This window comes from Myotis brandtii, unplaced genomic scaffold, assembly GCF_000412655.1.
Source record: "Myotis brandtii unplaced genomic scaffold, ASM41265v1 scaffold23, whole genome shotgun sequence".
NCBI lineage: Eukaryota > Metazoa > Chordata > Mammalia > Chiroptera > Vespertilionidae > Myotis > Myotis brandtii.
The window spans coordinates 3867962-3878017 of record NW_005358649.1 but is presented as its reverse complement, the minus strand read 5'-3'; the positions used below and the strand labels follow the sequence as shown (position 1 = coordinate 3878017).

Genomic DNA, 10056 nt, shown 5'->3' with positions numbered 1-10056 from the left:
CAACGCCCGAGAGCGCGCCCGGATGCGCGTGCTGAGCAAAGCCTTCTCCAGGCTCAAAACCAGCCTGCCCTGGGTGCCCCCCGACACCAAGCTCTCCAAGCTGGACACGCTCCGGCTGGCTTCCAGCTACATCGCGCACCTGCGGCAGCTGCTGCAAGAGGACCGCTACGAGAACGGCTACGTGCACCCGGTGAACCTGGTAGGGGCGCCGCGCTGGGAGATGCCAGGGGCGCAGTGCCGGGAGGTGCCCGCGGCGCTCCCTGCGAGCTGGGCGGAGTCAGCCCGCTGGGAAGAACCCCAAAGAAGGGTTCTAGTGCGGGTGGTGAGGACGCCAGGTTAGTTTCTCCCCAAAGCACGGGAGGAGCCAGCCATCTTCCTGGAGAAGAACCGCCGCCCTCTGGGTTCGCATCATTCTGATCCGTGTACCCGGTGCTTGGCCCAGTGACTACTGTTGGCTGATATCCTACTTACAGGGTGAATCTGGGTTCTCTGCAGAGGAAATGGCAAATCTCCCTCCTCGCGCAACTTTTTCCAGCTAAGAGTCTGACAGGTTTGATCGAACAAGCCCTACTTTCTGAAAAGAAGGAGGGAAGGCCGAGCTTTATTAAAAAGGCTTTGGATTTTTTAATTCTTGAAGAATAGCAGAAGTTTCCCCCAAAGGGATCTGTCTGGAAAGTCCCTCTCTGACCTGCCAACTCTGGCTTGAGAGGGGAGGGCTGATGGTGTGTGTGTGTGTGTGTGTGTGTGTGTGTGTGTGTGTGTGTGTTGGAGGAAGGGGATTACATGACCAAATTCCTGATTCCTTCAAGTTTCACTGAATGATGGGGAGGGCATAGTCAGCAGGAAGCATGGATGGACCCCCTTCACATCTTACACAATCAGAGTCCAGTAAATTTTAAATTCTAGTTTAGAGAGAAGACAGGCACATTCCAGAGCGCTGATGAAGTCTGAGCTACTCAGAACCAGGACTCTCACAGGTCCGCTTAGCTGAGCAGTTTCGGTTTGAGATTGCCGTTTCTCCTCGTATATCTGACGCTCTTTTGATTTTACAGACGTGGCCGTTTGTGGTCTCGGGGCGACCCGACTCTGACACCAAAGAAGTTTCAGCTGCCAGCAGACTCTGTGGGACCACCGCTTAGGTCGAACTTGAACGCCATGGGTTACTGGTTAAGCGCCTGCGTTTGGGGGCCACGGAGAGAAGGGAGACTACGTGAGAACCCCCAGAGAATGGGGGGAGGAGTTCCATTGGATTCTCCTAGACACCCCCCACTCCGAATTTTCAACACAAGTGGCGGGCGCGAGGGGGCAGAGCCCTAGAGTTGGCGGAGTTGCTGTCGTCTCAGGGCGCCCAAGGCACCGGCTGCAGCGGCGGACCTGGGCGAGGACACTTCACCCCTCCAGGAAGCGCTTGCTCCCGTCTCAGATCCGACCTCCGGCTCCAGCAGTGCAGACCCTCACGCTGCCATCAGAGCCCAGTGCCGAGCCCCCTGGGGTCAGTTTCCGAGCTGAGCCATATATGTATTTATATATATGCATCACACGTGACGGCACTGCTCTGCGCAGCCCGGCCTTTACCATTAGACTGGTTAGGACGCTCTCTCCGTGACAATCGGCTTCAAAGACAGGAATCTTCGCGTGAGACCCACATTGGGCAGGTTTTTAAGTTGCAAAGAGAGGAGAGTGAATTCCTGGGTGAGCTTAGTATCCCACAGCGCGGAGCCCTCCAGGCGGAACGACTGGTGGGTGCCCTCTCTCTGTCCCAGAAGCGGGAGCAGTCTGAGAACACCTGAGCCTTTTGCCCCCAGTGCTCCCCGCAGTTAGGCCTCCGTGCTGCGGGCAGACCCCTCATTCCTGCAGGCTCCCTACCCTTCCTAACCAGGCTTAGGTCTATCCTGTCCCCTCCTAGGGGTGATCCACCCCCTCCTGACCTCTCCAGGCTCCTGTCCTTCAGGCTTTCCTCTACCCCCTCCTCCCACACCTCCTTGCAGAGTCCCCTTCCACTCCTGACTGTCCCTACCTGTCCCCCACCCCCTCCCCCTGCTCGCCCAGCAAGGGTCACCCCTCCTCCAACACCATCTCCCTGGCCCACTTTCTTTCTCCCTCCTGGCACTGAGCCTGTTTGGTACCTAATGACCCTGCTCAGGGGGAACAAACCGCTGCTGGAGGCTGCACGACCACAGTTAATTAACAAATGTAAATAAGTTTATTTTTTTATGAATAATAAAACACATTGTGAAAAGCCAGTGTCCTGGCATTAGCATGTGGTCCTTTACTGAGTCTGGTCTGGAAGTTAACTTGAATTTGGCCTCCTGGCCCTGGACAGGGATTGGGTCATTGTCCTCAGAGTGGTGGTGATCACATTTGTTCATTGCATTTCCAAATGTCATTCTCATTAATTTCTGATTCTGTTTCTTCTTGAGGTGGGGTTACTGGAAGGCAAGAATTGGAGGCTTATGGGGCCAAAGTGTGTTGAAAGGTATATGCTCTTCAAAATAATATAGGTGCCGGTCTCTTTTACACACACACACACACACACACACACACACACGAATCTTTCTCCAGCCTGAAACACACTCCAATGCTTACAATTGCAAGAAGTTCAAAAACCCCTTACAGCCCACATACTGGAGTGGGGAAGGTCTTAGTCTAATTGGCAAAGCAAAACTATAATACAAGACACCAATGTGTATTTCAGTAGAATTTCCTTGTTTTCAAATAATGTTTACATAGCACTTTTTAGGTACACCATCTCAATTTCCTGGTTACTTCCATTTTTCACTGCAATCTGCAGGAGGTAATAACTTAGGAAACCCACCGTACACTTTTTTAAATGCTGGTCTTTTTAAAGCGACATTCTCTTTGTAGAAAATTTAGAAAAGTGTAAAGGATAAACCTGCCTAAATAATTGCCCAGTTTGGGGGTAGCCTTTGTTTAATAACATTGCGAGTCAGTTTTCTTGACCAAGGGGAGCCCTACAGCTGGAGTGGAAGAGGTGAGAGCGAGGTGGGGAACATGACTTCCTGTTGTGAACTGAACTAACCCCAAACTCTGGAAAAAGCTCTCTGACACCAAGTTCCTGGGCTTTTGTTTATAGCCCGGAGGATTGCAGCCCTCCTCCCGCCTGCTCTCATCCTCTAAAGCTGGGCTCAGGGTTTACATTAGCCAGTTTCTGTGGCATCAGGGTCTCTCTGGAAAAAAACAAAAACAAAGCAAAAAAACAAAAACTCAGGAGTAGCTAATGACAGGAAACCCTAGTTTAGTCAAAGGCACTTTAGCTGGCCTTAAGTTCTGGGTGGCCCATTTCTTGGCTGTGGGGTGTCTGCTGGAGGCAAGCTCTGAGTCAAGGTCTTTTCCAAAGCTTCCAGCAAATGAGGTCCTTTGCAAGGAGGAGGCAGCATAGCAGTAGGTTAAGATGAGCCTAAATGTCTAAAGAACCCAGCTTGAAGTCCCAGCTCTGCTCCCCCATAGACTAGTCACCATATGCAACTGCTCGAAGCCTCAGTTTCCCCCAGTGCCTACCTAGGAAGACTGTTGCTAGGGGAAAAAAATGTGCCAACAATACTTAAGCCACCCTTCTAAAAGGCAATAAGCAGCACCCTAAATGCTGACCACTGAAGGAAAAGGGTGGGGGGCATGTGTTGGCACAAGGGAACTTTCTAAAAGGTAGGACATTGCAGGAATCTAATCCAAGACTGAGTCTGGTTTTGAGATGCGTCCCACAAAAGCAAAAACAAAGAAAAGACAGGCTATATTTGTAGTGAATACAGATAAGAATAAACAAGGAAATATTAAGGCAAATCCTCATAAATAAAATATTTAAAATATTTGTTTCTATAATTATATTCTCTCAACATACTTTAGGGGTAAACTCTGGTTTTCTATCCCTACTCCACTCCCATCCCCCCGCCACACACACACACACACACACACACACACACACACACACACACACACATTAAGGTGGTACTATTCACTGACTCACAGGTACCGTGCTGTACCCTGCAAGCTCATTGCTATTGCCACTTTATAATCCTATAATTTATAGAGAAGAAAAAACTTTCTCAAGAATTGTTTGCTTCATGGTTTCTGTAAAAAGTCCGATGCCAATATGTTATTATGTTATTTAAAAAGAATAAGAAAGAAAGAAAGAGGCCAATTTTTAGTAAGTCCATTAAATAGTGTAAATTGCTCAAGCTTCTGGGTAGCGGTTGCTGTTAGGAGAGGCCTTAAGCACCTTGGATGAGTCTTTTTCCTTATTTCTTCTTTTTAAATTATAGTTTAGGCTCAATATTATTTTGTATTAGTTTCAGGTACACAGGCTAGTGGTTAGACAAGCACATAATTTACAAAGTGTTCCCTGCTATTTCCATTACTCACCTGGCGTCATACACAGTTGTCATAATATCATCTATAATAATAAAAGGATAATATGCTAATTAGACCGGACGTCTTCCGGACATCCTTTCTAACAAAGCCGGGACTGTAGGGAAGCCAGCCTGGGTCCCAGGTGCCTGCGGGTGGCTGGAGGAAGGAAGACCCGGGTCCCGGGTGCTGGAGGCAAGCCGATGCTGGCAGCCAGGGGAAGGAAGGCCTACTCTTGCACGAATTTTCGTGCATTGGGCCTCTAGTTGACTATATTTCCCATGCTGTACTTTACATCCCTTGACTATTTTGTAACTATCAATCTGTACTTCTTAGTCCCTTCACCTTTCTCATCCAATCCCCCTGAGCCAGTCTTTTCTTGATCTACCAAGACTATCTTGGGCTCTGAGTAGTAAAAAGGCACCCTAAAGCCTTCCTTACGTTTTCCCCCTTCATAATTTTTCTTTAGGAATTTGGGCTGGAGAAATAGGAACTGGGACTGGGGAACAGAAGGGGTAAGAGAAAAAGAGACATAAGCCTGTCCTTAGGTTTATCTCAATTTGATTATACTTTTGTGAGTGAAAAGTGGAGGGAGGAGGGAGTCTAAGAAATATAATGTAAAAAGTACTGAAAAACAAATAAAATGAGTAAATTGAAAAATACTCCTCAGGGGGCTTTTTGAGGGACCAAAGCCTTTTCATTAGTAATACTGACTCAACCAAAAAGAACAAAAATCCCCTTTCACAGACTCTTCCTAAGATGAATGTTTGAAAAGAAATGCTTTCGGCACTGTAATTTTGAAACATTTAGGTGTTTCTCTTGGGGGTGGAGGTTGAATTGGTTTTGTGCATATTTTGTTCTGAGCTTCAACTTCACTTTAGTGTACTGGCTCCTTCAGGGGACAGTGAGACAATGACCATTACAAGTTACAAAGCAGATGTTTTTAACAGCCACAGTTCCCATCTCCTCCATCCCCGTAATAAATGCATTAAAAAAAAAAGACATCACCTCTCTATAAAAAAGAACTAAGTGGAACACATCAGATTTTAATAGGCATAGGTAAATAGTTTGGCTAGTACTCCTGAAATTTTTAAAACAATAACCGAGAAAGTCGTTTTAGTGATGTGTGGAAGGGCAACAAACAGGGAAATTCATAACTGACTTCCCACTGCTAATTCTAGGAAAATTTGCTAGGAGGCATGGGATGGCTCCCTTTGGAACTGAGCACCTCGCTACTCTCCTTTCCCTGGCGCTTCTGTTTACCCACCAAAGGGTGGCCAGCGCGCTTACTGTCTGTACTCACCACTCACCCTTTATCTCCTTTTCTATTCTGTTCTGCTCTTTGTGTTGTTTTCTCTCTCCCACAACTGTGAAAATTGGTCCCTAGAATTCCTTGGAATCCATGACTCTAAGAAGGTCTAGAAAGTGGCCAGAACCTGCAATCTCCGTGTATTGTGTAAGCACAGTTAGCACTAAGGTGTTAGTCATCTTGAATGACCTCAGCCCTTGTCTGTCCTGCCAGCACCTTGCGGTAAAGAGGGTCATGGAGCGATTATGAGCAGGGGCTCTGGGTTTGGTGCAAATCCAGTACCTGTGCTGACTACTACTGTGGGCAGAAGTGAGGATGGGTGGAGAGCAAGGCGCCAGAGGCTTTTATCTTTTACTTTTCTTTCTTTGTTAAAGGAGTTTATGTGTTATTTTTGGATTTTTTAAAAACTCATATTATTTTTAAAAGATTGCAAGCTGCCACGTCAGATGTAGCGGGTTCCAGTCTAGTCCCCCCATTTCCTAAGTCTGTAACTTCAGGGACTAGCTCTCCACTATGAGACAAGAACATACATCCTACCTCACAGACTGATCTAAATAGATTAAATGAGATCATTCTGTTAGTGTAGGCACTTTGGAAATGCTCCATAGATGCTAATTTATAAAATTTGTAGTCTTGATTTTCTTTCCTTTCCTTTGACCAAAGTTCAGGGGTCTTTAATCCTTACCTGTCTACCTGCCCCATCATTCCCCTTTGCCACTTTTATTACCTTGCTCTTTTATGCCACATCTAATTTCCTTATATTGATTTCTTTTTTAACCAAGGAAAACTTTCATTTAATTTCCTCTTAAAAAGTGAAGATCATAGCACTCAACATCAAAAATTATCCATGGAATAAAAAGCAAACTCATTTAGGAGTGCAAGACAGACCAATGAATTTTGATGTAACAGTACAAAAAGTTCATTGCTATGATTTGATTCCACAGTGCAGCGAACCTTTCAGAAACTGTACTTGTGGAGTCCTGGTCTAGTATGGAAGAATATCCACAATTACTTGAAATGACCATGAAAACACTTCTTCCCTGTTCAACTTCATATCTGGGTGAGGCTGAATTTTCTTCATTCACTTTCACCAAAATAACAGGTCACAACAGATTGATGTAAAAAGCCTAAATGAGAATCCAGCTATTTTCTATTTACATTAATATAAGTCGATGCCACTCTTCCCATTAAAATGTTTTGGAAAACATAGTTTTTTTTCTTTTAAAAAAATATGCTATTTACATTCACTATAGTTACTTTATTAGTATTTTTAAATGAATTAACAAATGTTTACTTACAGGTTTGATTTTAAATCCAGTAAATATCAACAGATAAAGTCATATAAATGGAAGCTTTTCAGGGTCTTAAATAATTTTTAAAAGTATAAAGAGTCAAGAGACGAGAAAATGTCTGAGAACCTCTGGCTTAGATATCTTTCAGGGCCCTTTTCATGGATACGATTCCATGTTTTCTTAATTTTGTGGCAATCTCAGTGGGCCAGGAGCCTTTTGAACATGTCTAGGTTGGCTATAGGAGCAAACATGTGATCAGAAAGATTGGCTGGAAAGGTTAGGATGATGACTTAGATGGGGCAGAGCTTCTTTATGCAACATCCCTGTGGTCCAGGCAGGCAGTCAGCGGGGCCAGTGCCGGAGCTGGTTCCACACAGGATGCTCTCAGAAGAATTTTTGAACCACTTTCTACTCTTGCCCCAGACCCATCTCTACTGCATCCTCTTTAGGCCCTTTGTAGCCAGGCTGACCTTGGCTTTCAGGTGAAATGTAATGTACTGCCCCAAGCTCCGGATTGTAAAACCCCTTTTCTTTAGCCCCTGTATTAATAGTCTCTGAGGGCTATGTTTAGAATCAGAGCATTATATAGTCCTAGTGAAGAAATTTACTTCAGCAGATGTGGGAATCATTTCCAATGATCCTCAATAAAGCAGTTTTTTTTTTTAAAAAATCTGTAAGTTTTCCAAGTAGCAGACGAATATATTTATTAACCACAATGCTGATTAAATTATACAGGGTACAACATTGAAATTGCTAAAAGCCTTAACATGCAATTTGAGTACAAAAGAAACAAAAACATACAAACAACAACAAAACCAAGAGACTCCTCAAATGCTTTGGAAATGAGCATCTTCAAGGGCAAAGAAAGGATCCCATAACATAAGAAATTTGGATGATGCTTAAGGAAAGTGTTCCAAGAAGAGCTAGGGAGTGGGGAGGGAGTATCACTGTGCAGAGATAACAACAGAAATGCCTCAGACTAAATCCAATTAAGGAGCATCCACATTTCAAGGGAAATGCTCTAAGAAGCAGAGTCAAGGCCTAGGGGGCAGGGGGCTGGGGAACAAGGTGGGTAAACCAAATACACACAGAGAAAGGGAGGAAGCTATAAGGACAAACCGTGGCTGTAATACATACTCAAATCTCTGCATTGCTAGACATAGGCTGCTTGTAATGTTCTAAACAGAACCTCTCAGGTGTTTCTGCCCAGACACTGTGCCACTGCTTGTTTATATGCACAAAACTCGCTGGGAATCCCTAAACTTTATGTGTTTTAATTATTGGCTTCCCCCAAACTGTAGTGACGAAACAGGCTGAGTTAGCCATCTTCTCTGGCTCAGTTTTCATCTGACCAACACTGCTTCTTTGGAAACGTTGGCTGGGATGGAACTGTCTCTACTAAACTACAGGATCTAGTCACCAAAGATGGTCCCCACGACCCAGGCCCCATGTAGCGCTCCTCCATTGATCTGCTCTAACCAATGGAAAGTGGCAGAAGTGATGGGCAGATCTGGGTCAAAGCCTTAAGGACTACAAGTTTCTGCTTTTGCTTATTTGGTAGCCCCGAGCTTCCAGGTGAAAAGTTCAACCATGTTCCTGAAAAGAACACATGGCAAGGATTATAATCATACAAATATGTTTTAACGATCTCTTCTCAGAAAAGGCTTGAGTCTATACCCAAGAGAGCTGAGGGGCCCAGCTGTCAGTGAGGCCAGAGGCCCCAGCTCCAGACATGTGGTCCCCAGTGAAGCCCTTATAGCCAGCCATGGAGGTGTCTTAGTGGAGAGTGAAGAAGCTACCTGGGACAGATGCAGAGGTGAGCCATCCCTCCTGGGCTCTGTCCCACCTACAGATCTACAGGATCCTGAGAGATAATAATATAGTTATTGTGTTAAGCTACTAAATTTGGGGTAGTTTGTTACTCAGCAATAGCTAACCACAACAGATTGCCAAGTCAATTTTCACAGCAGCCATTTAGTCAAGAAACCCACAATGATCATCTGCTAGGAGCTGGAGCAGTGCTGAGTAGCACAAAGCTGCCTCATGTGAACATGCTTTTAGGAGGAAACCGACAAACGGTTCAGTAATTGCAGTACAGTGTGCCAGGCGCTAGGAGAGAAGGTGGCGCTCTGGGGGGAAAGACGCAAAACCCAGCCTGAGATGGTCATGGAGAACTTCCCAGAGAGCCTACAATGAGGCGAGTATCAGAGGAGGGCTGGCAAGGGCTTATCAGAGAGAGCTATAAGTAATGGGGGCTTCCAATACTAGCCCGGTGTCAGGTTAGTGCAGCCGTGGGCAAACTACGGCCCGCTGGCCAGATCCGGCCCGTTTGAAATGAATAAAACTAAAAAAAAAAAAGACCGTACCCTTTTATGTAATGATGTTTACTTTGAATTTATATTAGTTCACACAAACACTCCATCCATGCTTTTGTTCCAGCCCTCCGGTCCAGTTTAAGAACCCATTGTGGCCCTCGAGTCAAAAAGTTTGCCCACCCCTGTGTTAGTGTCTAGTATGGTGGTTTAGAGCATGGACTCCAACAGCTGAGTTAAAACCACTAAGCTCAGTGTCTTCACTTGTAGAATGAAGATATGATAGAAGCTACCTGGTGGGCTTGTGGTGAAGATTAAAGGTGATGGTGAAAGTCAAACACTTCAACACAGCGCCTGACATAGTGGTCATCAACAAATGTTAGCCTATTAGTATCTTCATCGTCCTCACACTGAGATGGCCTTGGCATGCTTTGATAAGGTGTTAGGGCATATCCCTGAACAGATCCCTTACTTTTCCTTAAATCTGAAAACTCTGTGCCTTTAATGTGATTGTGTTTCAGTGCTCCTCCAAAGGGGTGGCCTGTTTAGAATCCTGAACTCCTCAAGGCATTCACCTGCAGGATGAGCAACACGCCTAGCTCATACCGGGTTGTGAGGATAGACAGTTAAAGCATTTTTGTATGGTCAGGCCAGCTGGAGAGAAAACGTGTAGACTGGTTCTATGGCTGTTGTGACAATATCAGGCTTAACAAGAGCACCAACTAGCGCACGGAGGAAGCACTCTCGCTTTCAACTCCCCTGTGATCTGTCCCAGATCCTC

The 10056-nt window shown here is 45.4% G+C and overlaps 1 protein-coding gene across 1 annotated transcript; it reads left to right on the top strand.

Moving 5' to 3' along the window:
- Nucleotides 1-6: 6 nt before the first annotated feature.
- On the top strand, nt 7-2214 carry MSC (musculin). The gene is made up of 2 exons (XM_005866402.2): nt 7-199; nt 1053-2214. The coding sequence occupies exons 1-2, from the start codon at nt 23-25 to the stop codon at nt 1137-1139; spliced, it is 264 nt and encodes an 87-aa protein (XP_005866464.2). The 5' UTR covers nt 7-22; the 3' UTR covers nt 1140-2214.
- The last annotated feature ends 7842 nt before the right edge of the window (nt 2215-10056 follow it).

Excerpts from the sequence above, each read along its gene's own strand:
- MSC (XM_005866402.2), top strand. The coding sequence starts at position 23 with ATGCGCGTGCTGAGCAAAGCCTTCTCCAGGCTCAAAACCAGCCTGCCC. Across the intron at positions 200-1,052 it reads ACGTGCACCCGGTGAACCTG|ACGTGGCCGTTTGTGGTCTC; the intron begins GTAGGGGCGCCG and ends TTGATTTTACAG.